This window comes from Stigmatopora nigra, chromosome 19 (genome assembly GCF_051989575.1).
Source record: "Stigmatopora nigra isolate UIUO_SnigA chromosome 19, RoL_Snig_1.1, whole genome shotgun sequence".
In the NCBI taxonomy this organism is placed as follows: Eukaryota; Metazoa; Chordata; class Actinopteri; order Syngnathiformes; family Syngnathidae; genus Stigmatopora; species Stigmatopora nigra.
The window spans coordinates 5,451,107-5,479,082 of record NC_135526.1 but is presented as its reverse complement, the minus strand read 5'-3'; the positions used below and the strand labels follow the sequence as shown (position 1 = coordinate 5,479,082).

The 27,976-nt window shown below is 39.2% G+C and overlaps 5 protein-coding genes across 6 annotated transcripts; 4 read left to right on the top strand and 1 right to left on the bottom strand.

The window, feature by feature from the left end:
- Window positions 1–29: 29 nt before the first annotated feature.
- rom1a (retinal outer segment membrane protein 1a) lies at window positions 30–2,497 on the top strand. The gene is made up of 5 exons (XM_077740185.1): window positions 30–210; window positions 346–579; window positions 646–1,076; window positions 1,144–1,390; window positions 1,472–2,497. The coding sequence occupies exons 2-5, from the start codon at window positions 430–432 to the stop codon at window positions 1,688–1,690; spliced, it is 1,047 nt and encodes a 348-aa protein (XP_077596311.1). The 5' UTR covers window positions 30–210; window positions 346–429; the 3' UTR covers window positions 1,691–2,497.
- A 913-nt stretch (window positions 2,498–3,410) lies between these two features.
- frmd8 (FERM domain containing 8) lies at window positions 3,411–7,952 on the top strand. Its single transcript, XM_077740184.1, has 11 exons — window positions 3,411–3,807; window positions 4,577–4,674; window positions 4,752–4,919; window positions 5,205–5,306; window positions 5,517–5,575; window positions 5,768–5,934; window positions 6,070–6,282; window positions 6,362–6,485; window positions 6,561–6,710; window positions 6,786–7,014; window positions 7,089–7,952. The coding sequence occupies exons 2-11, from the start codon at window positions 4,584–4,586 to the stop codon at window positions 7,199–7,201; spliced, it is 1,416 nt and encodes a 471-aa protein (XP_077596310.1). The 5' UTR covers window positions 3,411–3,807; window positions 4,577–4,583; the 3' UTR covers window positions 7,202–7,952.
- Window positions 7,953–8,461: 509 nt separating this feature from the next.
- vps51 (VPS51 subunit of GARP complex) lies at window positions 8,462–12,863 on the top strand. The gene is made up of 11 exons (XM_077740478.1): window positions 8,462–8,653; window positions 8,745–8,874; window positions 8,949–9,095; window positions 9,169–9,388; window positions 9,456–10,299; window positions 10,373–10,588; window positions 10,678–10,761; window positions 10,915–11,049; window positions 11,131–11,252; window positions 11,921–12,008; window positions 12,089–12,863. Exons 1-11 carry the CDS (start codon window positions 8,480–8,482, stop codon window positions 12,347–12,349), a joined length of 2,421 nt encoding a protein of 806 aa, XP_077596604.1. The 5' UTR covers window positions 8,462–8,479; the 3' UTR covers window positions 12,350–12,863.
- Window positions 12,864–13,264: 401 nt separating this feature from the next.
- Window positions 13,265–22,434, top strand: tm7sf2 (transmembrane 7 superfamily member 2). The gene is made up of 12 exons (XM_077740479.1): window positions 13,265–13,414; window positions 13,764–13,843; window positions 14,128–14,324; window positions 14,490–14,544; window positions 14,701–14,895; window positions 15,069–15,172; window positions 16,594–16,713; window positions 16,823–16,991; window positions 17,064–17,144; window positions 17,352–17,474; window positions 17,841–18,017; window positions 22,089–22,434. Exons 2-11 carry the CDS (start codon window positions 13,771–13,773, stop codon window positions 17,999–18,001), a joined length of 1,278 nt encoding a protein of 425 aa, XP_077596605.1. The 5' UTR covers window positions 13,265–13,414; window positions 13,764–13,770; the 3' UTR covers window positions 18,002–18,017; window positions 22,089–22,434.
- Window positions 18,748–26,280, bottom strand: cnih2 (cornichon family AMPA receptor auxiliary protein 2). 2 transcript variants are annotated; one of them, XM_077740480.1, is made up of 7 exons: window positions 25,702–26,280; window positions 25,015–25,225; window positions 23,889–23,957; window positions 22,856–22,903; window positions 22,108–22,220; window positions 21,889–22,032; window positions 18,748–18,988 (listed from the first exon to the last, which is right to left on the bottom strand). In XM_077740480.1, the coding sequence occupies exons 2-7, from the start codon at window positions 25,093–25,095 to the stop codon at window positions 18,763–18,765; spliced, it is 681 nt and encodes a 226-aa protein (XP_077596606.1). In that variant the 5' UTR covers window positions 25,096–25,225; window positions 25,702–26,280; the 3' UTR covers window positions 18,748–18,762. The 2 variants fall into 2 exon arrangements, with proteins under 2 accessions (XP_077596606.1, XP_077596607.1); XM_077740481.1 differs by lacking the exon at window positions 18,748–18,988 and adding an exon at window positions 19,375–21,769 and having other exon boundaries at window positions 25,702–26,262.
- Window positions 26,281–27,976: the final 1,696 nt, after the last annotated feature.

Genomic DNA, 27,976 nt, shown 5'->3' with positions numbered 1-27,976 from the left:
TTGTCATCTTTGTCCTCCCTCTGTATGAGTATGATGGATGCTGAGCAGACAATAGCCCAGATCCTTAGACCAGTTTAATAGGATAGGAAGGCATTAACGGTAAGACGCTCCTTGCATTCAGGTTTGCCAAATCCACTGTGGAGCTACGCTGTGGTCGGTGGTTATTGTGGACTTTTTTCCCCCCCGGATTTTTTTAGGGACACAAATAAGGTACATTTTGACAAACTAATGCCTGTAAATTGTATTGATGTACTTTTGAATCCTTTAGACCTTAAACTAGATGTAACCTGTTTTTATACTTGCTCAAATCCACTCCTGTTCTGCTTACTTTTTTTCTCCCATCAGGGCAAAAAAAGCCTTGTCCTCCCGCCATCCAGCGTTCTCCTTCCCCTATTCCCCTCCATAAGCGAAAAGCCCCTCACCGCAACCATGGTGGTGATGAAGATGAAGTTCCCCTTCCAGAAAAGGGTGAAACTAGCCCAGGGACTGTGGATGCTTTCCTGGTGTGCCACAGTAGCCGGGGGTATGACCTTCACCCTCGGGTGCATCCTCAAGGCGGAACTCCGGAGGAGAGCAGAAGTAAATTCTCTATAAATATTGTAATTTCACTTGTTGTATTACCTCTAACTTGACATTTGAACGCAGGTTATGGATAATGCGGACATACACATCGTACCCAACACTCTCATGGTTGTTGGGCTGGCTTCGTTAGGCATCAACTACTTTGCCTCGAAGATCTGTCAAGACGCCCTTGACGCTGGTCGATTCCCTCGTTGGAAAACCTTCCTGAAGCCCTACTTTGCCGTCTCCTGTTTCTTCACCGTCCTCATGCTCCTGGCTGTCATCATGAGCTACGCCATGAAGGGCAGTCTGGAGTCTTCTCTAAAAGTCGGCCTGAAGAACGGCATCCGCTTCTATAAAGACACCGACACCCCAGGGCGCTGTTTCCAGAAGCAAAATATCGACCGTTTACAGATGGAGTTTCAATGTTGCGGAAACAATGACCACAGGGACTGGTTCGAGGTCCAGTGGGTCAGCAACCGCTACCTTGATTTCAACGCCAAGGAAGTCAAAGTGTAAGTTGCATTTGAGGAATTGTGGAATGGATTAATGACTTAATCCAAATTTGGCTTCTTTCCCCAGCCGTGTCAAGAGCAATGTGGACGGACGATACTTGGTGGACGGAGTCCCATTCAGTTGCTGCAATCCCAGTTCTCCCAGACCTTGTATCCAGTATCGCCTCACCAACAATTCGGCTCATTACAACTACGAGTATGAGACGGAGGAGCTTAACATCTACTTGCGAGGCTGCAGGGAGGCCTTGGTCAATTACTACATGGGGCTGATGAACACCATTGGGGCCGGAGTGTTGTCAGTCTTCCTCCTACAGGTATTAGAAAATTATCTTCTAATATGATGTTTGGCCAATTTTGCTTTTAGCATTGAAAACTAATGGAATTTCCCTAAATAGGGTTCTGTGTTGGTTAGTTTGCGCTTCCTGCAGACTTCAATGGAGGCAGTTGCTGGGAAGGAGAACACAGAAATTGAAACAGAAGGATACTTGCTAGAGAAGGGTGTGAAGGATACCTTCATGGAGTACTTTGACCCTGTTCTTAAGTTCCTGCTGTTTAAAAATCATGTGCAGGAAGGCACGACTACGGATGAGAAAGCAGGCCCAGCTCCCAAGTAAACACCCAGGTTGTGCACATATGTAAATAGTTTTTGTGAAGGGAAAATAATCCATTTTAAATGTGGTTTGAGGCTATAATTTACATTTTCAGGTGACCACATCCCTTACAACAAATGTAAATTTTGAATCCTCTCCATAGGGAAGAAACAAAACAAATTTTTACTATTTTTCCTCAATCATTGATATTCACATGACTAATACACCCAAAATACATGAAGATGCAACAGTATGCAATGTGTCTTTTTAAATGTTTGTTATATGCCTAGTATTACTTTGCATTTACAAACACACAACAAATATAGTCAGTTATTTTTAATTTATTGCTATTTTATTTTTACTTTAACCAGGGAGTAAACGAATCGCAGAATACAAATACAAATTAAGCAGCTAATATTTGTTATCAAGTGGAAAACCATTAAAATAATACCAGCATTTTTTTCTAAAACATGTTTTGATTGCCATTAATTTTGTGAAATGAATCTAACGTGAATTATGCATAAGAAGATTGGATTTGAAGGTGCTACTATGTAGTAGACCTAGAATTTTTTAAACAATATTGAGTTGTCACCCATCATTAATTGATCCTCTTGCTCCTGTAATGGGAGCAGTTGGATTAGAACATATTAAATTATAATCCAATTAAATAAAAGAAGAGTGTCCTCTATCCTGCTGCCTGGTAAACTATGGTAATCTCATTTGTTAATGCTAAACCTGCTGCCTTTGCAGTCTCATACATGACTGAATTTTAGTTATATTTGTTGTAAATAAACTTAATACAACTAAAAATAAAATATGATACTAATTGTGGCCAGTGTATTTCTGTATTTAATCATACTTGGCCCTTCAATCTGGCTCTTTTAATGGAATAATAAACTTCATTTAAACAATTACCATACCTGTCAACTGGTACGTTCTCGCCGTAATTGGTACAACTGAAAGCCCATTTTTATATTGGTACGCTGTACACATGAAAATGGTACGCTAAACGGTGATTTTGAGAAAAAAAAATAAATTAAGGCACTTTCTAGCCATTTTTCACCATCCGCCATTGTTTCTTCCCGGAAACGCATTTTGTAACACTTTCACCATGTGATTTCCGTTTCCTGTTCCCTTGTTTATGTTTACTTTCATTTGATCAGCTGTTTCTGGTCTGTTTACAAGTCAAGAATACACTCTTACACGTGGTACAAGTTGATTTATCTGACAATGGCTTCAATGAAAAGGACTTTGAAATTGGCTGAACCAGCACCAAAGAAAAAGAGAGAACAGCATGGAAGACACAGAAAAGAGTGGGAAACAAGAACAGATGAATTTGCAGGTTTGATTCAATCTTCAAAAAAAGGACCTGAATTTTCATACTGTGTGGCTTGTAAGACTGATATCAAGGTTGCTGCCTCTGGATTTTATGATGTCCGGAGGCACTTTAGCACAGATGGCCACATTGAAGCTGTTCATAAGGCCAAGCAGTTTAAACCCATTAGTGAGCATTTCTCTGCTAAAATCAACTGTTGTTCGTGATTTTTTACAAAAAAGTAAAGTGGTAAGATTTTCCATGTATTTATACATATATGTAAGGGCGAAAACAAAATTTGGTAAGATCACAAATGGTTCGAGGTTGACAGGTATGAATTACAAACACAAGGCAAATGGAAAAACTACTTTACTGCACCGATTTAGCAGCAGTGACGTCATACCCCTGCTGGCTTGTAACATGACGACTCAATATTTTAGATTCGTCATATCCGAACAAACATTTATACACTAAGAAGTCTCCGCATTCAACTGCACTTTATAATGTTTATTTCTGGTTATGTTGTAAACATTGTTTCATATGTACTTTAGATGCAAGTATTTTTTTTAAGATAATATTCCAGTTTTTAAACGGAGTTGTCACGCCCATGAAACAATCGGTCACAATGAGCGTTTCCTCCGTCGTTTGTACACTGTATCGCTCGTGCTTTCCCGGAAAAGCTAGTTTCAAACAAACATCGAGGGCGTAAGGAATAACACAAAGGTATTTTTGCATTTTTGTACGTTTCGACAGTACAGTGAAGCTATAATAGTTCATGCCCAGAGACAGACGGAAAAGTGGAGCGACAAAAGCAGCCATCTGACAGGTAAGTCCTAAATGTTGTTCTTCTACATGCTAATAGCTATCATGCCATGTTCGTAAAAGTCATCAATATGAATCTTTTGAGATGTTTGCCAAGTAAAAGGCCTTAAACAGTGATTGAGTCAATATTGTTGCCTAAAAATACAATGTGATTACAATGAGTCCTCATTGTCACACTTTAACTAAATATATTAAATGTTGTGAGTCTAAATGTCAGTTTTAACAATTGATTTGTGTACTGGGTAGAATTGACTTTAATATATTGAGCTACTTAGCTCTTGTTCTTAGCCTAGCTAACACTTAGCACAAGTTAGGGCTGATGCTAGCATTATAGCAGTGAACTCAGCCTTGTGGAATTCCTTGTTGATGGGCAGACGACCGCTGACACATTAAGAATAAACGAGAATTACGCGTCAATAAACCATCTTACAATTCTCAATTTAGAGCGACACTCATGCATGATGATGCTAATATTAATGCTGCAAGATGAATACATAAACACCTCTGACAAAACTGGGTATCATTTCTCGTTCAACTCATTTTAAATTCAGAATTAGAAGATAATATGTCGAACGCAATCATGTAGGTCATGTAAATTATTCATTTATTATTGATGAATTTATAGTGATGTAAGATTTTAAGTGTGATGGAGATTGTGCTGTTGTTGTCTGTTTCTTAGCAGGATTCAAACTCAAGTCCATTTTATTAAACACATTCTTGTTCTCAGTTCTGTTGTTTGCGGAAGTGTAACCCGAGTCTTTAATGTTTTTCAGATTGGAGATGGAAGGAGATGAGTGTAGCGTCCCGCCAGACTTGTCAGATGATCAGTCACAAAGAGGAAGTGTTGCGTCTTCTGTTACATTCTCACATTGTAAGTTCAATGAGAAATCATTTGAAATACTCCTCATTATATGCTTGCTTACATTTTTACCTGTGTTTCCCCCCCAGCGCAAGATGTGCTGATATACCTATTTGGTGACACAGCAGTACACCTATCACTTGAAGGGCTCAGCAGCATCAATGTACAAGAGTTGGGACGCTCTGTCCGAGAATCTCTGAGCATTCCTGAAAGTGCGCAGGATGTCTTTACCTTTTGGCTGTCTTCCCCTCTACTTGGTAATGAAAAAGTATTTTAAAACAAATATGGACACCCTTAAGTAGCACTTTCATTCGTCTTTTACTGGGAGTCACACATTCACACACTATAGAAACTATTTTCTTGCTCACTGAATTTGCTCTTTTCATTCGTCTTTTACTGGGAGTCACACATTCACACACTATAGAAACTATTTTCTTGCTCTCTGAATTTGCTCTTTTCATTCGTCTTTTACTGGGAGTCACACATTCACACACTATAGAAACTATTTTCTTGCTCACTGAATTTGCTCTTTTCATCAACAGAGCTGCAATTAAAGACAAGACATCAGCCGTACAAGGTTTGTCGGCAATGGCAAGACCTTCTATATCGCTTCACAGAAGCCTCAGATGAAGATATTTCACAAGGTAAATAAATAATAGAAGGAGCAAGTCAGCGCAAACTAGCGCCATCTTCGGGCCAAGACGCATATTGCAAAAATAGCTCTTTGTGTATTAAGAGGATAGACCTGTAACATGTCGTTAAAAGTTTTTAAGACATTGTTGCAATAATCCTGTTCTTTTAGAAACCTTTCTTTCCCCTTTCTACACTTAAATATTTTTATTTTCTCTCCTCAGATGAGCCTTGTCTCCAGTACCGCCGAAATGTGTTTTATCCAAAATCTAAGGAGCTGCAGGTACTTATAAGCTTTATCCTTGTCACTGAAAAAAGAAAAAATAATGTTTTTCCTTTTTCTAAATCATCATGCACTTAAAAAATAAAGCAGGATTGTGCTGTTTTTGTTGTTGTTTTATTTTTTTAATCCAAAACAATTGAGTTACTCTGGCCTAGCTTGATATTGAGTTAAGTATATAATCCCTCTCTGCAGATAGAAGATGAGGGAGTGCTTCGACTTTTGTATGAAGAGGCTAAGAACAACATTATCATGGGACGATACCCCTGCGACCCTGAACATTGGACCGCCCTTGGAGGCCTGTCTCTTGCTCTCGATAAAGGGACCGGCCTGGACAAGGAGACATTGACTACTACTATACGGTAAGTAAATGCTACAGCTTATTGTCATTATGAAATCATGCACCCTAAAGCATCCTACACTCAAAAAAAAGTAGATAAAATGGCAGTTTGTACAAGCACACGCCCAAATGACTTCAAAATTCTGTCCAACAACAGAGAGAAAAAGCTATCTTCTTTCCTACCGTTGCACGTGACTTTGGGAAGTGGAGGTTTATTCTCTACGCTTCGAGGAAAGTCAAGCCGTCAGGCTGGCTTGGAGCAAAATCTTTTGGAGGAGTACAACAAGATCAACATATCTGGAGACCCACAGCGACAGTCGGAGCTTCTACAACAGTACCTCAGCACGTGTCACTCTCTGCCTTATTACGGGTAAGAGTTTCTGTATAAAAATACACACAAAAATCACTAAGAACTCAAATCTGACTTTTTTTTTTTTTTTACTCGGCAGGTGTGCCTTTTTTGATGGGGAGATTGACAAACCCAACCCAGGGATCTTCCAAAGAGTGAAACGTAAAGCTGTCAATGTCGGCATCTCCTTGGAAGGAGTCTATGTGATGGATATCAAGGAAAAGGTGTGTGCTTATTTTTGTTAGCTTTGTAAAAATGCGCAATTCACTTCCCATTTATGATTTGTGTTGTTGGTGCAGCATGTGCTTTTAGGTCTCCGCTTCAACGAGCTCTCCTGGGATCACAGTTACCCCGAGGAGGAGGGAGACTCTCACATCCTGTGGCTTGAGTTTGACGGTGATGAAGATGGCACTGCGGTCAACAAGTTGCTCAAGATCTACTCCAAACAAGTGGCTGAATTCTTTCATTTAGTTTAGTCATTTCTCTTCATTATGCTCCATCTGAACTGTGTGTATACCGATTAGGCAGAGCTCATGAGCGGCTTCATCGAGTTCTGCGTGGAGCTGAGGTCCATGTCCGAGGGAGCGGCTGCAGTAGAAACAGATGGCGACGCGAGTCGATCACAACAAGCTTGTGGAAAAGACGACAGCGGAAAGAATGGACGCGGGGGACGGCGAGGGATGTTACGCCGGCAAAGCAGTGCCGTGTGCAGCCGAGTTCATTCGCTTAACACCATAAACTACGTTGACAATGGTGAGTTGAGCCACTTTGTTCACCAATGCTTTAAAAAATGACTTGGTTAAAACCTTTTTTTTTAATTCTTTCAGGAAAAGAAATCAAATGCTTAAAACCCAAAAGAGCATCGTCCTTTTTCACACGTCCAACATCTACACCCTTGTACACTTCTGTGCAAGTGACAGATAACCTGGAGCAGGGTTGAAGGTTCCACTTCCTCCTCACAAAGACCAAAAACAGAACATTTAAAGGAGAAGTTGGACTGCGGATGGACACAAAAACATTTGAACAGACTTTGGACCAAGTGAGGGATATTATTAGTTTGACCATGTTAAGTTGTGTATATTTTCTAGATATGTTAATACCAAGTATTTAGTTAGTTGAGATGCCTGAAAGGGTCAAAAGACGAGTAGGGATTATGTGCTCCCAACAGCCTGATTACATTGAAAGAAGCCTTTGTTTGACCTTTACACTGTGTAATATGAAGAAAAAAATCATATCACACTACTGCTCTTTGTGTACATCGGTTTGACAGGCAGTAGGACGTCACCACATTATTTTTTAGCAGGCAATTGTATTTCTTTAGCACATCTATTAAGTCTTTTAACAATTGCACTTTGTAATGCACAGTTGTATCAGACTTGAGAGATTTACATTTTTTTTTGTTGATACATATCCAACCGTGTTTGCTTTTGGATATTGCAAATACTATTCGAATTGTTTTTTGAACGATGAGGGTATGCTTGCTGTGAGCAATATAAATATTTCCATTCAACAAACTGGAGAAGTGAAACAAGTTAAAATATTTGAGGCATTTCTCTCAAGTTATTCATTCTCCCTGTACAAGGGTTGCTTTAATTATTTACTGCTTAGACCACTATCATTTCATCACAAATTGAGTTTTACATTATCTAATGGTGTTTTTAAGATGTATCCAATTAAAGTGAATTTTATAATATGTGCTTATTTATGACCAGCTTCAAATATACTTTGTTTTTCTCATTATATAATAATGAGACTTCAACAACCCCACTACAAGTTATTCATTTATTGAATATTTTTTGGGGATATATTTGTGAATGGATAAAATAGTAAAACAACAAAACTAATACTACAATTCAAGTAAACATGGAAATATGCATGCACATTTCCTTTTAGTTCTTGGCTTACAACACACTTGTGAACGTGTCGGTGTTTCTCTCGCCTGCACATACTCTTTGGTAAAAAAAAAAAACACAACGAAAGGCGACACCCACTGCCCTACGATTACGGAAAGGATCTGTTATTTCGGCTCGTGTGTGCATTCTGCTGTCTTACAGTCTTCAACGCGTTATTATAGTTTTTTTGAAAGATCGCCGTGCACGTAAGTAACAAAACGACGGGTATATTCGGGGACATCTGCATTACATCGCTTTTTGTCAGTCAGAAAACCTTGTAGATTTCCTGTAGCTGCACGTCCGTCAGTTGATCAATATTGCCCGTCATGGATCCTGAAGTCCCGGCCTCCGAGGAATCTGGGAGGAAGCGTAGGGTGCACGGCATGTTGAAGCTCTATTATGGGCTCAACGAAGAAGGAAAGATCGAGGAGAAGCCACAATCGGCAGATCCCTGTGATATCAACGGGCCAGATTTCGATCCAGAACACTACCTAAACAAGGTGAGCGACTGGATCGCTGAAATCTTGACTTGAAAATGTATAAATGTCTATTTCATTTAAGTGACTGGATCTGATCCTTTTGTATCCTCAGCTTCGAAAAGAATGTTCTCTTGCAGAGCTGATGAATCAAGAGACCACCATGGTCAAGCAGATCCGTTCCTTGGATAGTGACATGCAGACGCTGGTATATGAAAACTACAATAAGTTCATATCAGCCACAGGTTAGGGCCTTTAATATATTTCCCATCAATTTTTTTTGCCTGAAATCCTTTGACATCCTCTTAACTTTTTCAAGACACCATAAGAAAAATGAAGAATGACTTCAAAAAGATGGAAGATGAAATGGACTGTCTTTCTACCAACATGGCAACCATCACTGACTTTAGTGCTCACATCAGCGGTACCCTGGAAGACATGCACGCTCAGATTACAAAACTCTCAGGTGAGCAACTACCACACCACCCAATCACTTCTGCTATGCCGGCATATTGTGACTTTCCCACTTTCTTCCTCAGGGGTTCACACGTTGTTAAGGAAACTACAGTTTCTATTTGAACTGCCTGCCAGGCTAAACAAATGCTTGGAGCTCCAAGCCTATGCTCAGGCAGTGAATTTCCATCAGCGTGCTCGCTGCGTGCTGCAGCAATATAGCCACTTGCCTTCCTTCAAGGGCATCCAGGATGACTGTCATGCCATCATGGAAAAGCTGGCAATGGAGCTTCGCCAAAAGTTCAGGTGAGTTTACAAAATGATGCAAAATGGCTCATGTACACATACACAAATATGATTGGCTGTTTTATAGGGATGGCGGCTCGAGTGCTAAAGACTTGGCCGAGTGTGTGGAGCTGCTATTGCAGTTGGATGAGCCTGCAGAGGAGTTGTGTGAGAAGTTCCTCAGCCACGCCGGCTCGCGTCTCCAGCTGGATCTCCAAGGTCTGGAGGCTGAGATAAAACCGAGCCCGTCTGTATCGAAGGATGCGTCGAGCCTCCTCCCTCCTCAGTCCTTGAACACTGACATCCTAGAGTTCATCGACAGAGGTTGCAACGAGTTTGTCAGCAGCTTATGTTTAGTCATTACATCCTATCAAGAACTTTTCATCAACCATGCTCAAAAAGGGGACTTGGCCTCCAAGAATATGGCTCAGATGGCAAACGGCAAGCTCCTGGCCTTCGTCAATGATCTAGCAGCTCGCTATTTCTCGCTAGTGGAGCGAAGGATCCAAGAGGAAAAAGGCGTGGCAGATAACTCGCTCTTGGTCCGCGCCCTCGACCGATTCCACCGTAGGCTTCAGGCCGTGACCAAACTGCTGCCCGGTTCCTCTGTGCCCACCCGTGGAACGGAAATCGTGATCCGCGCCGCTACGGAGCGCGTCAAGCAGTACCTGGCCGCCCTCCAGAGCTTCTACGTGGACAGCCTGACAGACGTGAGGCAGGCCCTGGCGACACCCCGTCTCTCGCCGTTGCCCACTCCGGGGGCGGGGTCTCATCTAAGTGGTCCGGCCTCCGGCAGGGAGGCGCCAAGCGGCCTCCCAGAACTGCTGTCCTCCCTGTCAGCATCCATCCTCAACCAGATCAAGTCTGTTTTAGCATCTGTGCACCTGTTCACAGCCAAGGACATTACTTTCTCCAACAAGCCGTACTTTAAGGTGAGGATAGGTATTCTGTTAGCCGATAGTACATAGAAAATGTTATTCTTAGTGCTTTTTTTTCTTCTTTTAGGGGGAATTCTGCTGCCAAGTTGTTCGTGAGAGCCTGGTTGTCAGCTTCATTAAATTTGTATGCCAATCATCTCGTCAGTTTTGCGAGAGTGCAGGAGACAAGGGGGGCTCCACCCCACCAGCTCTCCTCTTGCTTCTTTCTCGACTTTGTTTGGATTATGAAACCTCCACCATCTCGTATATACTCACTCTGACTGATGAACAGTTCCTGGCACAGGTAATAGATTGTCATTGTGCACTCTGGTTAGAAGCCAAACTTGATTTTTTTTTTTAAAAACGTCTCTTTCTTCCATTTCTCAATTTTAGCATCACAGTCCAGCAACTGCCGTGACATCCCTATGTGCAGAAGCAAGGGAGGCCGCACAAAAACTGCTCAACCATTACGTCAAGGTAAATGCAATCATACAAAATGAGGTGCATTTGCAAAATTCACTGCTGTCAAATGAAGCCATCATTGGCTCTCATCAATCTCTACTATACAATACCATTTTGCATATAATCGATTTGAATCAACGCAGGACATTGTTGTCTTCATATTTGCAGGTTCAGGGCCTCATTATTTCACAAATGCTCAGAAAGAGCGTGGAAACACGAGATTGGGTCAACACTATCGAGCCCAGAAATGTCCGCGCAGTGATGAAGAGGGTTGTGGAGGATGCCACATCTATTGACGTACAGGTGACCAATTTGACCTTTTTAAAGAACATCCTCACTTGCATGCATTTTACCGACCCCTCTTCATCCTATATGTTACTCTAGGTGGGTCTTCTATATGAAGAAGGTGTGAGGAAAGCGCACAGTAGTGACTCAAGCAAAAGGACTTTCTCAGTCTACAGCAGCTCAAGGCAGCAAACTCGCTATGCTGCTAGCTACACACCAAGGTAAGGATATTTATACTATATTTTCTTTTTAAAGGCCACTTGGGAGAGCTCTAGGACATCAACAAGGGGAAGATCTTTTTTTTTTTATTTGACAGGGCTACAAATGAAAATCCTTGTTTAAACTACCTGAATACCAAATGACCATAAAAGACATCCAATTATTGGGTGGTTTATCACAAGTAGGCATTTAATCCATTTGAATTCTCTCCTTCTAACTGATTGGCTGCCAATGACTGCAAATCCATAAAGTTGACAGTAATTGAACGAACAACACCATCATCGTTCTCGGCATGTCATTCGTTAGTACTACTCAATACTGATGACTTTATTTTAATGCTGTATTGGTCAAAAATGTTCATTCTTTAGATTTTTGCAGTGATTCGGTCCCGTATTTTCACGACTATAAGGCGCACTGCATTATAATTATTATACACTGCATTATAACCCTCAATGAATGACACATTTTAATTTAGTTTCCATATATAAAGCATACTGGATTATAAGCCTCCCTGTCTATTTTGGACAAAATTGAAGACTTATAGTCATGAAAATACAGTATTTGTGTTTTTAAGGTAGATGTAGTAACAAGGCAGCCTAAAGTTGTTTTATATTACATTATATATATTGTTTTATTATATGGTATCATATTATTTGGCCTCTCTATGCAGCGCTCCCATGGACACAAGTTTATTGAGCAACATCCACAAGCTGTTTTCGGAAAGAATTGACATTTTTAGCTCAGTGGAGTTCAACAAGGTAAGGCCACTTTTGTGTCATATCTACATAGAATATCTCAGAAAGTCCAACTTTTAATACTAATTTGTTCTCTGCTTCAGGTCTCTGTGATGACGGGGATCATCAAAATCAGCCTTAAGACCTTCTTGGAGTGTGTGCGGCTGCGTACTTTTGGCCGCTATGGGCTGCAGCAAATCCAAGTTGACTGTCACTACCTGCAAATGTACTTGTGGCGCTTTGTGTCTGATGAGAACTTGGTACATTTCTTGCTAGATGAAATTGTAGGGAGCTCCGCCCACCGTTGCCTGGACCCCACCCCGATGGAGCAGAGCGTCATTGAAGTTATTTGTGAACGAGGTTGAAGGTCAAGCTGAGGTAATGAATAGCCAACCAGAGTGTCGCAAAACCACTGGATTTGATCAAACACTGGAGTGGGAAAGTATATTCTGTGTACTACGAAATGTGAGGTATAGCATTAAATAATATCTTGCTAGATATATGTGGACTAATGTAAAAATACTTCTCATTAAATTACTTTCTATGGTAATCCAAATACTGCAATTTTATATGTAATGCATTTAATGAAAGTACTTACACTTGATCTTAATTTATTGGCTGCCATAAGACAAGAATAGCTGTCTAATCCAGTTGAATTGTCCAAAAGATTGGATATGTAGGAGTCATAAAATCATTTAAATTAGCAGCCAGATGATGAAAAAAAATGTAATTTGAACTCATTTAAATTTTAATAGAAAGCTGCATGAACATGAGTTGATTGTGATTGCTAAATAATTCATAAGGACGTTGTCCTTTTGTTTCAAACATCAGATTACAAATCATGTTTAGCACTTCATTAAAAACTAATGTATACATGGAGTGTACATGTTTTATATGTACAGTAGCTTGTATATGTGATCTGATTGGGCATGTAATTCAATTTATACATATTTTCTATTCATATTTATGATGCCATTTTTAGGTTTGTTAGGTCACTGGACATAATCATATTTAAAACAAATACATTTCCCTCAAATTATTTTCTTAAAAGCTTTGCATGTGAAGAAAAACATTCCGATTATTGTAAATGTGTGAAGTAATGTTTGTACCAAACGTGTGAAAAATAATCTCTTATTGAGGAAGCTTTTGACATCTTCACAATGTCAATTATGATATTAGTATATGTATTCAGATGTTTCACAACATCTTTCTGCCATTCGGCATGAGGTGCGGTACTTTCTGACGTCGCCTGATGGAACAGTTTTGATTTGTCAAAGTGTCTAGGTTCTGCCCTCTTCAGATTCCCAACCAGACATGTGATTCGCTGTGCTCCCACTCGCGTTGAGGTACGCGTTTAGGGGGGCGTTTCCGCATGCAGCCTGCATAGACTGATACACTTTGTTAGAGATCTACCTTCATACTTCATAACCGTAAGTAATCCAACTTTTATTTTTGCATTTTCAAGTGTAATAACGAGGTTTTTGTGTATTGAATGTATTCCAACCAGTTTGAAACCACATAGCACGGACTAATTTGCTCGATTGAATGCCTAAACCCATACATAACACGTTTCACCTGGGTAGTGGCGTTTTCATCCTGCAACTAATCAAATCCAACTCACAATAACATTAGTAAAACTGTAAAAATAAATACTACTGGATGATTAGTATACATATTGTAACTATTACTAACATATTCAGGATTGATTTTAACAAGCAAACAAATAAAAACCCTCATGAATCTATAGTTGTAATCATGCAATTGTTTTTTTCCCAACAGACTAATCATGAGGTCAAAAGGTCAAGTCTCCAATGCCAAGGGTTCCCATAAAACTGAGAGGGAGTTTGGAGGGACTCTAGGTGAGTTACTTCAACCTTTTCTATCCGTCGGCATTATTGCAATGTGAAATTCAAAAAACATTTAGTAAAATCTAAAAATATATATAAAAAAAGCTCAAATAAAGATTGTTTTAGATTTATAAAAAACTGAATATTCAGGGCTTTTAATCCAGTTTTTTTTAAGCCATTTATAATTAAAAAAAAATCTAATTATTATATCTTAAATGGTCCAGCCAATGTGAAATCGAGTTGATGCGAACACCCTTGTCCTAAACTGTCTGTTCTACTCTGTATTTGTTCCCTAGGAGCCATTTGCATTCCCATCTTGCTACCGTTAACGGTGCTTTTCCTGATTTGCGTGAGTCGATCTCCTGACGCAGCTGTGCTTCAGTGGCCCCTGCCTTTGCCCTCGCTGGATCAATTATGGGACCCTTTGGCCCTCGTCCTGCTCCTGGGATGGATAACTTTGCATGCTTTCCTCTATTTGCTGCCATTTGGAAAGGTACGTGCTCATACTACACTAAATTAGGTCGGATTTTACTGTCATGCTCATATTTTGGTTTTAGCATCTGCCTGAGTCCTTTTTAATAAGAATATTATGGGTTTACCCTATTCTCTGGAAATGGTGACTAAATGTTTCGTTCAATTTTATATCATGTTTGTGCAGGTTTCTGAAGGATTAGTGCTGAGAGATGGAACACGCCTTAAGTATCCCATAAATGGTACATTGCAATGTAATGATAATGACAGTAATCCATCCATCCCTCTAGTATTTTTTAATCTGGGATTAATTGCCTGTCACTGACAAATCAAATAATAGATCTTCTTATTATTCTATCACAAACTTCATCTTCAATTTTGACTGTTTTCTCCTCTAGGTTTCATCAGCTTGTGCCTAAGCGCTGCATTGCTGATGTTGCTTCTGATGTTGAAAGCTCCTTTGGGGCATTTGTACCAGTTGATGTTGCCTTTGGCAGTTTCCGCAATGGGAATCTCCTTCCTGCTCTCCGTCTTCCTCTACGTTTCTTCCTTTTGGGCTCCTCCCCACGCTCTTGCTTTGGGGGGCAACACAGGTGGGTAGCCCTTGAGTTCTTACTGTAGATGTTAGACTTTATTATTTCTCACAAAAATGCAATCGAAGGCAATCCAAAAGGCCAATGTCCCTGTTTGCATGGTTTACCTCAAATATCAAGTATTTGATTTTGACCTTTGACCGTGACCATTGTTTTTTTCTTTTGCTTTCTAGGAAATCATTTGTATGACTTCTTCATCGGACGGGAACTAAACCCTCGTTTAGGTCATTTCGACCTGAAATATTTCTGTGAGCTCAGACCAGGCCTGATTGGCTGGGTGAGTATAATTTTTAAAAGAACAACCTTTTGCTTTCTTCTGCATGTCTGAACATTGCACAAATAATTGAAATGATATGAAAGTCTGCCACGAATCACAAAGATTTATTCCAACAGGTGGCGATATTGTTCAACCAATTTAAATTTTAGTATTTAGACTTGACTAAATTACACACTGAATTACCCCCTTGACATTTTGTCAGTGAATTACAAATATAGAAAACCTAAAGGTCAGTATTTTAATTGGTCTAAACGAATAGATCTGTTTTGGCCACCTGCTGCAATCAGATATTATTTTGGGAAATATCATAGCTTTATTCTTTTTTTTGTTTTAAGCCAAACCAAAACAAGATTTGCACATCTGATTGTTTTTAGCTTGAGGTGTGTTGTAGGAGACAAAAAAAAAACTCCCACGTGTGAGTGGGAGATCTTGGTTGAAAGTTCCATCATAATCATTTGACTGCATCTCTTTATTGCCAAATTTAGGAATTATGGGGCATTTTTTTGGGTCATCTCATTAAAATATGCGGTAGATGCATTTTCAAAATTTTCAATAGTGTAGGAATGGGCTTATTTTTCCCTAAACTGTAAAAGTTAGGGGTCAAATTACAAAAACACAAACAATGTTGTTTGAAATTTTGAAACATTTCAAAGTTGGAAGGATCAAAATGGATTAAAGTGCCATTTCTGCATAGCATGGCAACAAATAAATGGACCAAAAACACAATCCATTTGCAAAGCATCCCATAATAACAAATAGCTTTTGTCTTTTGAGCATGTGATGACTACATAAGCATGACAGATGGATCATCAATATATGATATTTTGGTCCATGATGCGTTTTTGTCTCAAAGTCATATGCAGTTCATGTAAGACTCTCAAATCGGATAAAAAACTGTATATTTGGGAAAATGATGATTCTTAATGTTAAAGAAAGAGATCAGATAGATAGTCAAGAGTAAGACATGCATAACCGAACAATGTAAGGATTTTTGTCAAACAGAAATGTCCTATTTTTCCTCTCTTACGCTATAAAAAGAAATCGAAGATATTGCCTTGAAAAGAAAAGACACTCATTTGAGGCCAACAATCTGACAAAGATCTAATCTTTGTGAAAGGAGCGCTCTAAAATGTGATTTTTCATTCAGGCTATTGATGAATAAATGATTAAAACTGCACTTTTTATGTGCATGAAAGTTAACCATTGAATCAGCAGACTAATGCTTTCACTTTTTCACATTATTGCAATCATTCTTCTTAGATGAGACAATAGTGCATTTAATATTATCTAAAATGCTAGACTCGTATACGTACTGTAGAATTATGGTTAGCCTTAACAATGTTACGCTTTTGTGACGCAAATATGTATTGGATTCTGAAGAATGAAAATGCAAGTTCCTCATTATTTTCCAATTTTTCCAGGTGGTTGTAAACTTTGGCATGTTGATGCAAGAAGTGGAACTTCGAGGTTCTCCCTCAATTGCCATGATTCTTGTCAATAGTTTCCAGTTACTCTACGTGGCCGACGCGCTGTGGAACGAGGTGATTAGTCCCGCTGGTTTAATTGCGATTAAGGGAATTCAATTTGACACCCGTGCTTTGGATGGAGTTTCAACCCATTTCAGCTTCCCCAATTCGTTGATGCCAACAGGAAGCAGTTTTGACCACCATGGACATCGTGCATGACGGTTTTGGGTTCATGCTGGTCTTTGGTGACCTGACCTGGGTCCCTTTTACGTACAGCCTGCAGGCGGCCTTTCTGGTGGAGCATCCTCAAGCTCTAAGTGCCCTGGGAGGTGCTGCAATTATCATCTTAAATGGTAAAATCACGTTTGTCACAATGTATTATTTCTTCTCCCTTTTAAAATACCATTCATCTTCTTCACTACTAGGTATCGGATATTATATTTTCCGTAAATCCAACTCCCAGAAGAATCAATTCAGAAGAAACCCCAAGCATCCAAGTGTTTCAAGTGAGTAAAATAGTTGCCATTGACAGTGATGGACCTTTCATTTGGAGTCTCTTCAAATGGATTGGACGCCTACTCGTGTTAAACGAGTGATTGACGGGTTCAAATTAGCATCGCACAAGGATGGCATTTGGGCAGCGAGATGGCGAAGCGCTAATTAGCTCAAGTGATTGCAAATTTCTCTTTTGCATTTTCCACGGCTGCCCACAGAGCTGGAGACCATCGCCACGGCGACAGGAAAGCGTTTGCTGGTGTCTGGTTGGTGGGGTCTGGTCCGTCACCCCAATTACTTGGGAGATCTCCTCATGGCCTTGGCTTGGTCTTTGCCTTGTGGTAAAAGCACTTCATCTTGCATGTTCAATTTTTTTATATCATTTTTCCTTCCGCCCGCCATCCGACACGCGCTAGACAGAGTCTAGCACGCGTAAAAATGGAGGCTGTCAGTCCTTTTGTTCTCGCTGACACACAAAGATGATGTGACTCATTGTTTCGCCGCTTTTGTAACTGAGAAGCATAGAAGTCGAAGAGAAAGAAATAGAAATAACAACACGGAAACTAAATGGATGTTCGAACGAAAAAGACAGAAAAACGCAAGATCTTTTCATGTCAAAGTGGCAAATGATGACACCCTTCCGCGGGTTCGATACAGCTATTTAATACCAGAGCAATCAAACTGATTTTTCCTCTCTATTTTTGTAGGATTCTCGCATCTCCTGCCATACTTCTATGTGATATATTTCACCATCTTGCTGGTTCACCGCGAAGCCCGTGACGAGAGACACTGCCGAGCCAAATACGGACTCGCGTGGGACACCTATTGCCGACGAGTCCCCTACAGGATACTTCCATATATTTACTGAAAATTCAAGGCAACAGGTAAACTATGGAATCAGGTTTGTGTCACAAAAAAATCAATTCCTGTCATTTTTTTTTTTTTATCACGAAGGAAAATATTTAAACTTAAACAAGTCTAAATAAGTTCCGAAGAATAAATGAAAATAATAGTTCCGTACTGGTCATATTTTGGTCGTTATGGAAGGGTTAGTCGTATGTAGATGTTCGCCCTCACTTCATACTAGTTAAAAGATTTACATATAAATACAAACAATACTTTAAATTTGCCTTTTAAAGATAGCAAATTGCATTGGACGAAAAGAGCATCTATTATTCGTGTCACGCACAGTGAGTCGTGCAAATCGAGGTGAGAGTGCATTCTGTTGATGGACAATTCCATTTGTCACCTGCATGCACCCACTTAAGCACACTTTTCCTCTGGCTTCGCCCACACCACACTCCAGCTATTTTTTTGCATTATTTTTCATATGCAAAGTGGTAATGACAAACATACCGGTTTAACTCTTTCAGGGTTACTTATAATGACGCCCTATTTGGCTTTTGCCCTTTTTTTAGTTAAGATAAGACTCTAAGCAATAGATTCATATTGATATTCACATCTGGATTTACTATATGTTTACAGTTGAATCATTTTCTGGCAGTAAAAGAAAAAAAGATGGATGCTCATTCCCAATTTAAGGATGTTTACAGTAGAGTATGTTATGCATGGCGTTCTTCACGGCGTGACAAACACGCAACATCCCACAGTGTCTTGCGTGATGATGAATTAGCGATTCAGTGCGAGTGCGTCCATGTGTATGCCAATCTTACCGTTTTGAGCCCTGCAGTTGTAGCCAGTTTCCATGGCAACGTGCCTGTGAGAGCACAGACGTAGGAAGAGAGCGTTGAGACGGTTATGGCCGTGCGGAGGGTGAAGGGAAAGGAGGATCCTGGCCGGGATCAGGAGTGTGGAATAGTGCGATTCATAGGAGAAATGGGATGTAGATTCCCCACTGTAAAGTACAGATAAACTTGGATTTTATTTTTGGGGGTTATTGGTAAAAGTCTTGAAAGGACTCTACAGGAATGCCCAATACAATTTGGTTTCCATGGTGACAGTGGATCATAATATGTCCTTTTCATTCTACAGAAAAGATCAGCCAGGCACCTGGTTACTGTTGCCTGGTTGCTGCTTTCATTTTCGGTTCAATTCATTGACGCTAGACGTCCAATCCATTGTGTAATGGGAGGGACAAAAATGTTCATTGGCCCTTTTTCAGTCCAAATGGAGTTGACGTCTAGCGAATTGGACATTTATTTTGGATAAATTGGCAGTGAGAGTTAAAATGGGCACACATAAACTTAGACTAAGTGTACACCCAATATTTTTCAAAAGAGAAATAGTTGATGTATTTCTTTATTTCAAAATCGAATGTACTTTTTGACACATATTAGACTTCTTACACACTCACACATAGATATAATTTTTCTAGGTAGTTTGACAGTTAGTGTAATAGACAGTTGCCTTGTCAACACGGAAATGTTTATTGCAATAATTACACCAAAGGCGATGGCAGAATGAGACGCTGTAAACAATGTATATCATAAAGTATTTTACATTATCCGTAATCCCTCAAACACCTTAATTGCACTTTAATCTGTTAGATTTGGCAAACGTTTTGTAGGAGTCAGTTAGTGTGTGACAGTGGCATTAGCTGCTTTTTTTGTATTGTTTACTAGTGACGATCTCATTTGAAGAGTTTTTTTTAACATGTCGTCAATGGCGTGTGGAAAAAGTTAAGAAAATCACAAAATGACAGTACGTTACCATTGTGTTTATTTGTATTATTTGCAAATGATGGAATTTATTCCATTGTTATAGGCTTTAATCCTTGTATTGCTGTCCATCCAAAACGATGTTTTCTACACTTTCACAAAGGATCTTTCCCATTTTTGCTGTTAATAAATACTGCGATTTTGACACATATGGACAATAATTTGACAAGCTGCAGTACTAATGATATTTTACTCTAGGTAGCAACACTAGACGTTTTCAACACTTGTTAAATACACATAGAGCATTATGATCTGCCCTTTAAATGTGTACTCATACTGTTGTTTAAATCACAATTATCAACAACTTAGTCCGACTAACAAACACTCGAGAGAAAGAGCAGATGAGCAAAGGTCATCAGTGTATTATCTAGATGGGTGAAATGACTTTACATTGTTATCATTGCGTCTTTATCACTTCTCACACAACACAGTAATCAAACCTATTATATTTTGTGTCTCGCTGATATTTCCGTATCAGTAGTGATACGCGACTAAAAGTATTGGAGCATACGAATAAATAACATGGTATTTTTGTCCTTTCTATGATAATAATTGTTAGATTAAATTGGCGTCTCGCTAGTAGAAGGCCAATCGATTTTTAACTAAAAGATAGGTCGCCCTGTATTGTCACTAGCCAGCATGAGGCAGAAAACCAATTACTTTACATTCAAGTATTCAGTAATGTAGTATCAAAAGGGAAAAAAGGTGTATTTAAAAGATAAATAAATAAAAATGCCTCGGCTATTGCCACGCATTGTATTTGTGCAACATGAATTATATTACTAGTTTGCAGTTTCTTTGTGCTAAAAGATAAATAATATTTTCCTTTTTGTTTGTTTTTATCAAAATCATTGTCAACTAGCAAGATTTAACATTTTATTAAGTGTCTTGTCGCATTATCATTTGTAGAAGACCATAAGGCAAGCAATTTCTCAATGTACTTATAATCCTTGACCTTTGGCACAATGTTTTTCCTATACAATCTTTTAGCATTATTTATGTGAGCACAAAAGAAGGCTTCTTGCATTTCCCACATTTAATGTCCTTCCAGCTAGAAATTCATTTGACATTGAATCGCCCACACGGAGACTTCGACCTTGCTTATTTTTTTTTTTAAATAGTATTCTTCCAATGTAATACTAAACTCATGGCCAAAAAACTTTACGATGGCTGAAAGTGGCTGTGCACCTACCAACCTGTTTAATACCCATACTCTCATCTTACAGTAAATTTTAGTTCTTTAACTCTAAATCCACTGAAAAATAAATTAAGAAACATTGACTTGACTTAGCTCTGCCTAATTAATAAATAAAAAACAACCAAACCCTAAAAGCTTTACTGCCAAATTAACTATGGTAAAAATAACTAATTTTATCCTAGTCACATACTTTATCATTGTGGTATACATTGCCAGTATACATGATTTTTTATCCCCCATTTTTGTCGATTTATCTACCAAAATACGGAATAATACCAAACAATTTGGCACGTGAACACGTTCCAAGTCAAACATCCCAGACAAGTGATTTTTTTTTAGTGTTCCAGACCATTGTTTGGAAAGTCACAGTGAATAAAAAGACTGGATCGGTAAGAGCAGCATTGGAATACTCCAGCCCTTCGGAGTCCTTGTTAAAAATAAGAACGAAGTGGAAAAAGGCAACACAAACACCTTTTTTTTTGCCGTCATGGGCTTCACCTCCTTCCTCCGTACACGCGGTACTTTTGTCCATCTGTCTCACAGCAGTGTTTGTGATAAAGCGACTTAAATGGGTTGGAGGCAACAGCTTTACATTCACAATAGCGCTCAGATTGGATTTTTTTGACATTTTGTCTTCCAAAAAAAGCCACTGATGGGACGGTTACATGGTGGATTGAACGCGTTGATGTCATTGCACTTTCCTTTTTTTTTTTTAGATGTTGTGACAATCTGTTAGAAGCTCACCAAGGCGTAGACCATACTTGAAAAACAAAAAGAAAGTTACTACATAAACTGTGTATAATAACATTAAGTTTTTTCACTGCCAATAATGGACATCCGTAGCCTTAGCATCGATATACTTTAAAGACTGGAACTTACCTGTAGAGATAATAGAAGAATGAGAGAAGGTAAAATCCCAGTTTACACCACGATTCCTTCTGACAATAGTTGAGGATGTCAGCATTCATGACACTGACTGGATCGTACATGACCTCTGACCCATCGGCTGGGCGATGGAAAAACCTGAATAGAACATAACTGCCGTCTTATATCTTGTATTTTTTCCCTTTTTTTGTCAGGGGACCGTTCATACCGTACCTCCAGAGATGGTAGAAGAGAAGCGGGATATTGAGGCCGAGTGTTACCCACTCTCCGGCACACATGAACATCAGGCAGAAGAGCCCGTGGATGGAGTACTCTGGTACCACCAGCTAAACACAAACACATGCATTAAATAGAAAACATGAACTCTTTTAGTGCCATTGATGATGTTAAATCTCCAGCATAGGAAATCAATAATTTTAATACAAATGTGAATCATTCCTGAAGTGTCTATTGTGAAAGACTTGGTTTTAATCAGGTCAATACGGCATCTATTTTAATATATTATGTTATTTTTTTCCCCCACATGTTTTCATTATTAAATATTTGTAACTCAAAATTAAATTTCCCATTTTTGATATTTCAAAAGTGCAGCAAAGAGGTATTTTGTGTTTACTATATTTCAGCCTTGTTATAGTGTTGCATTGATACCAGCATCGGAATGATTAATTCATAGTTATTGGGTCGTACTAATCTTTCCGTTGTGAATTTAAATGCGTTTATCACTAATATCAAACTCTCTTAAATTCTTCCATGTGCCAGTGGTGATAGACATTTTTTTTTTCTGGTGAACGTGAAGAAAAATCCAGACAGCGTATAAATTATGAATCAGCGTGTGGGTTTCGGAGTGAAGCAGTGAAATGGAGAATGTGTCACGACACTCTCAACAAAGGGGGAGACAAATGAAGCCCCCTGGTGTCATTATCAAAGTGTGGCAGGTAGCTGAAAAGATGAAATTACTCACTCTGCGGAGAAGGTTGCAGATTCGTTCGATATTGAGAATCCTTTCCCTCTGTTGATGACACAAAAAAAGACGCTCTTACACAAATCGTCATTGTTTGTAATGTAGTGCAGTGCCACACATTTTCATATGGGAGTGTTACACTCATTTTTTTTAATGTTAATACTGTGAATTTTATTTTGCACGCCCATTACACTTGCACAGTGAGACAAATTGTTGGTTATACTGTAGTTATGACTATGTTTCGAAGGATGAAGGTGAAGAAAAATAGACTAATTGTAGGATTGGTGAGATGTTCTCTTCTAGTTTTTGCTGACCCACATTATCAAGACTTCTTTTTCAGTCCTAAAGAAATTAGGCAGAGCAGAGCACATCTTGGAAGATGAACTCCAATTCCCCAGATGATCATAAAGTGGACTTTTTGCCCTGGTTCCTAATTCCAAAAGTGGACACTCCGGACCCACCCACACGCCCACCATCTGCAATTACGTAAGTCCTGTCCTGTATATATATATATATTGATACACACAGCAGTTAGAGATAAACGTGTAAGCATTTTTGTGCACCAACATTGACTTACAGTCAAAGTTCTTATTTGGCAAATGTAATTCTTGCCCTAGTCATTTTAAACACATTTTTTTTCCGTACATGTTGACTAGGCCAGACTAATAGAATGCAAGGAAAAGACCCATGGTTTTTTTCTGTGTATAGTACATTTAGAAGTGAGCATGCAGGTTTTGTGTGTGTTTGTGGCTGGCCCGCCTCCACACTCCCACAGCTTGATTTCACAGTTTCCTCTCCCACTCCTCATCACTCTCACTTTGCCGCTTCACATTGTTGTTGGAACATTCCAATCCTGTGGCGGATGTCAACTTAGGAATTTGAATTCAGTGATGGTAGCCATCACTCATTTATTTCCGATCAGGAATAAGACATTTTTTTTCACAAATTGACTTGGATGTGGTTATGCTAACAAAGGTTTAGAATGGCTTTTTTTTTTTTTTTTGGACATATGAAAGGTAGCTGCATTGCTTACCGCTCTGGTGGGATTGCTCTGGTCGATGGGGTTTTTCAAATCTGTACGCAGTTCATCAAATGCGATAATCTGAAAAATAAAACACGTCCAGGTTAAAAAAAGAGCTGCGATAATTAAGTGACTCATTGGTTAGAAACAAATAATTATTTTGTTAGCCCATAAAATATTCAGTTTATTAATAGTTCTTTTTTAAAAGATAGATAGAAAGATAAACAACCTCACCCATTCTCTTTACTTTAATTAAATGACACGTCTATTAGCAAAATGGGTCAAAACCATCCATTTCTGACCGACACATTGATCAATAATATACACAATCATTGTTAGCGTTCCCATTCTGGGGGGTTTTCCCTTCCAGTCTGTATGACTCCCCTCATCATTTTTCACACTTGTAAACAGATACAGTTGCCATAGCAACTTGGCAACCCCCTTCCATGGGTTCCATGGTTACAATTGCACTGCATAAATGATGCAATTGGCTGAGAGCTGAATTCAATTGGGATATTTTAGTCGTCAGTCAAGCCTGGCTGGAGGCTGAGGGGGCGGGGTCATAGTTCGATAAGCCTTTCAATCACGTTTGAACGGGAAGTCAGACATCCGCTTGCTTTTTTTTACGCACACAAATAGACACACATGCAGACAGACAGACAGACAGGCAGACGGTCTGACTGACTCATCCCAAGTGGCGCCATTCAATCCACACGTCGGCCTCGTATTGGTGACAACTAATTTCAAGTTCAATATGATTTTGTCCTTGTGAGGATCATCTGTTTGTCAAGTCTCCGCAGCTGTCTCCGGTGACGTCTGTGCAAATTTTTGCGGCCAATTCATCTCGTGTCGTGCAATGAGATGTTTGCTGTGGTGGGAATGTCACCATCTTGTTTGAGGAGCAGCTTTATTGTCAACATGCGGTTAGAGAAATGATGTGAATAAGATTTGCTCCCTATAAATGTCACCCTTTCGGGCACTAAACGTGGGACTTAAAAGTAGAGCTTTACAATACAAAAGTGTATCCTAAAAAAAGACATTGATTTTGTTGCTGTATTTCATTTGACAAATAATGATGGGTTTGTTTGTCTCAAAGTTTTGCTGGTTGAAGGTTCAAGTGTGTTTTTTTTTTCCTCACCTGCCAGATGACAAAGAAGATGAGGGCGGCACACAGCACCAAGGTGAGCATGTAGCAGAAGGCCGCAAAGGTGAACGCCATGGCGGGGCCAGCCAGCCTGACGACGGTCTGGCTTCTCTCTCAGGGGGAGATTGATCTTCTCGACCCCCTCGGGCCCAAGTAAGTCAAGCACGCAGCTACGAGGAGGAACAAGATTCCCAAGTTTCAGTGCCTGTTTGACCAGAAAAAAAAGACAATTTTATAAGGTGTGCACTATGGTGTTTTTCTCAAATTCCATCACTCTTATGTTTATTTGTTGGCCTCCTGTTATCAATGGCAGTCAATGAGTTAGCCTTGCTTCAGAAATGTGCCCCAATCAATAGGAAATGATCCAAAAGTAGCCTAAAATGACAAAGAAGTGACTCCAAATGAACTCATTGACCAATTCTCTTAAACTGGCTCATTTTTCAGTGCATTTGACAGCACTAAACGTCCAATCCAGTCAAAATGGATTGGACGTCTCACATGTAAGTTAACTTTTCCCATCTTAAAATAAACATAAGATCAAGTTGGCATGAACGTGCTCCCCAAAAACCAAGTTGAGTTTGACACCCCTGAAATATGATCCTTGCTACCCTTACCCTAAAGCGATCATCCAAATTTGAAGACGTATAGTCTACATAAATGTTAGAATCAAGCCGAAAATACCTGCGGCAAGTGAAGAGAACATTCCACCTGGTCAGCGTCTTGATCGATTTGGGTCAACAGCATGTCACAACTGTCTGCTGCGTGTCCATTTGGCTCATTCCTCCATCACTCCATCCATCTCCAAATTGCGAAAAAAAAGGCTCAGCCGTCTGGTCAAATTCTCCCAAAAAAAAAAAATCACAGAATAGAGGAAAACCTGTGTTCATTTGGAATTGAAAAATCCACTTGTCCTCTTTAAAGCGTCTTCTCCTGTCCGATTGCTTTCTTTGCCTTGAAGAGATGTTCTTGTATCCAGCGTAATATTAGAAGGATCATCCAATCGCACCAGCCCGTTTTCTCTCCCGCTGTTATTTGGCGTCTGCTTTTTTTCCTCTCTCCCTTTTTCTCTCTCTTTCTCTCTCTCTCTTGTTCTCTCACTCTGTCGCTTGCCCATTTACACATTTCATAATCACTCGGATCCCCTGGGACAAATAAGGAGGAGGCAGGGCAAACTGCAAATGTTTTTCCCCTTTTTTGACTGCTTCCCAATGGCAAGCATTCAGCATTGATTTCAATACATGTTTTTGTCTCATGCTCTTCCAGAAGACAGAAAAAGACACAATTCTGAATAGTATCACCAGCAGCTGTACACACTTGTGTGTGTCTTCAATTCTAGATGGATCAGTGACTCATTTTATATCACACTGTTTTCTAATTATCTCTATGTAAGGCGACACTCTTTTTATTGATAGCAGAATTCACTTGAAGGTCATTCAATTTGCTTTACAGACATTAAAACATCAGAAAACAAAGACAATCAATTGAGAAATACACAAAAACAAATTAAATCTGAAATAAGAGTAAAATACATTTAAAATAAGATACATTTTCTGACTTACTGGAAGCCAGTGCACTCATGACTGGGGTGACATGATTTTATTTTTCTTTGTTTTAATGAGGGCATCATAGTTTTTTTTTTCGCTCCATTATAATAATTCAATTTGCAAAAAAAAAAAAATGATAGCGTGTGGTGCAGCCACCCTTCTAGTTGTAATGGATTTATCTTTTACGCTTTAGGCATTTTATATTGTGATAAATGAGGGAAAAAAATTAAAAATGAAATGATATCAGCATTTTCTTTCTAGTCGAAAGCACTTTATACTTTTCAATGATTGCAGTCTGGCCTCTAGTGGTAGTAAAGGGTTATTGAGAAATGACTATCTGGCTGATTAATATTGGCTATTTATTCCACCTTATGTTAAAAAGCACTATGTATATTTAGAATAAGAATATAATTTCTATTTTGACTAAGAATTGTTTAAAAAAGGTGACCCTGACTAACATCATTTTTTTTTAAGATAAAGGACAGATTTAAAGGCAATGGCAATACAGTAGTTGTATTAAATGATTGGATCCAAGACTAAAGATAAATAGGGTTCTCACTATGCAACAGGGTGCATTATTATTGTAATAATGACAAATTTGAAAAGCAACACTGAAATCCAGATGTCCCTTAAAAGGCCCTGCAAGGTTCAAATGATACAACTAGTTTGATGCTGCAGATGAACAGCAACAGATTGTAAATGATCCGCAGGATGGCGACTCACTTGTGAGCGGAATAGCAACAGATGGTCTCATTAGGTGCCTAACAGGACTGATTAACAAATGACTCAGTGCCAGTTGACAAATTCCTGCAAGGGATATCTTCTCTATGCTAAACTGTTCCGATGCTGCGTTAAACATATTTCCAATCATTGTTTCCATCAAGTTTTGACAGGAAACTCCTGACCTGATCTAGACGGAAAATCAATTTTTTTTCTAACTTCATTTGCAGCTTTTGCACCGCAAGGATATCACAGCAAGGAATGTGTGCATCCTGATGGAACTAAATGACGTGAGTTGATACATTTTATGACCTTTCTCTCTCTGCCCTATCATGTTCGTCATAATAATGACAAATTTAATCTTTGATTTAGCAAGGAACAAAACTTTGTCCAAATGAAAGGCCTTTTCTGTGCTAGTTCTACTTCTGTGTCTGTATATGAATTATTTTTTTTACTTATGACCGTGTAAGTGGAAAGTGAAGTTCTGACTTCACTGATGTCTCAAAATGTTGTACGTTAAGCCCTTTTTCAATTGGATAAAATGAGATACTCCCTCAAAGTGGTCCTCAGTCTATCACAAGGCACAAAAAGAACCAGACAACCAATCACACTTGGTTTTTAAACTGTGTTTTGAGACCCCTCAGATAGGCAAGTCAACCACTTTTATTAAGGATTTCAACTAGGAGCCACAC

What these genes read in the sequence shown, in the direction of transcription:
- rom1a (XM_077740185.1), top strand. Translation starts at nt 430, where the DNA reads ATGGTGGTGATGAAGATGAAGTTCCCCTTCCAGAAAAGGGTGAAACTA. An exon ending in AACGCCAAGGAAGTCAAAGT is followed by an intron (nt 1,077 to 1,143) that starts GTAAGTTGCATT and finishes TTCTTTCCCCAG; the next exon opens with CCGTGTCAAGAGCAATGTGG. An exon ending in TGTCAGTCTTCCTCCTACAG is followed by an intron (nt 1,391 to 1,471) that starts GTATTAGAAAAT and finishes TTCCCTAAATAG; the next exon opens with GGTTCTGTGTTGGTTAGTTT.
- frmd8 (XM_077740184.1), top strand. Translation starts at nt 4,584, where the DNA reads ATGGAAGGAGATGAGTGTAGCGTCCCGCCAGACTTGTCAGATGATCAG. An exon ending in TTCTGTTACATTCTCACATT is followed by an intron (nt 4,675 to 4,751) that starts GTAAGTTCAATG and finishes TTTCCCCCCCAG; the next exon opens with CGCAAGATGTGCTGATATAC. An exon ending in AGATGAAGATATTTCACAAG is followed by an intron (nt 5,307 to 5,516) that starts GTAAATAAATAA and finishes TTCTCTCCTCAG; the next exon opens with ATGAGCCTTGTCTCCAGTAC.
- vps51 (XM_077740478.1), top strand. Translation starts at nt 8,480, where the DNA reads ATGGATCCTGAAGTCCCGGCCTCCGAGGAATCTGGGAGGAAGCGTAGG. An exon ending in TAAGTTCATATCAGCCACAG is followed by an intron (nt 8,875 to 8,948) that starts GTTAGGGCCTTT and finishes AACTTTTTCAAG; the next exon opens with ACACCATAAGAAAAATGAAG. An exon ending in CCAACAAGCCGTACTTTAAG is followed by an intron (nt 10,300 to 10,372) that starts GTGAGGATAGGT and finishes TTCTTCTTTTAG; the next exon opens with GGGGAATTCTGCTGCCAAGT.
- tm7sf2 (XM_077740479.1), top strand. Translation starts at nt 13,771, where the DNA reads ATGAGGTCAAAAGGTCAAGTCTCCAATGCCAAGGGTTCCCATAAAACT. An exon ending in CCGACGCGCTGTGGAACGAG is followed by an intron (nt 16,714 to 16,822) that starts GTGATTAGTCCC and finishes TGATGCCAACAG; the next exon opens with GAAGCAGTTTTGACCACCAT. An exon ending in GGCTTGGTCTTTGCCTTGTG is followed by an intron (nt 17,475 to 17,840) that starts GTAAAAGCACTT and finishes CTATTTTTGTAG; the next exon opens with GATTCTCGCATCTCCTGCCA.
- cnih2 (XM_077740480.1), bottom strand. Translation starts at nt 25,095, where the DNA reads ATGGCGTTCACCTTTGCGGCCTTCTGCTACATGCTCACCTTGGTGCTG. An exon ending in TCTTCTTTGTCATCTGGCAG is followed by an intron (nt 23,958 to 25,014) that starts GTGAGGAAAAAA and finishes TTTATTTTTCAG; the next exon opens with ATTATCGCATTTGATGAACT. An exon ending in CTCTTCTACCATCTCTGGAG is followed by an intron (nt 22,033 to 22,107) that starts GTACGGTATGAA and finishes TGTTCTATTCAG; the next exon opens with GTTTTTCCATCGCCCAGCCG.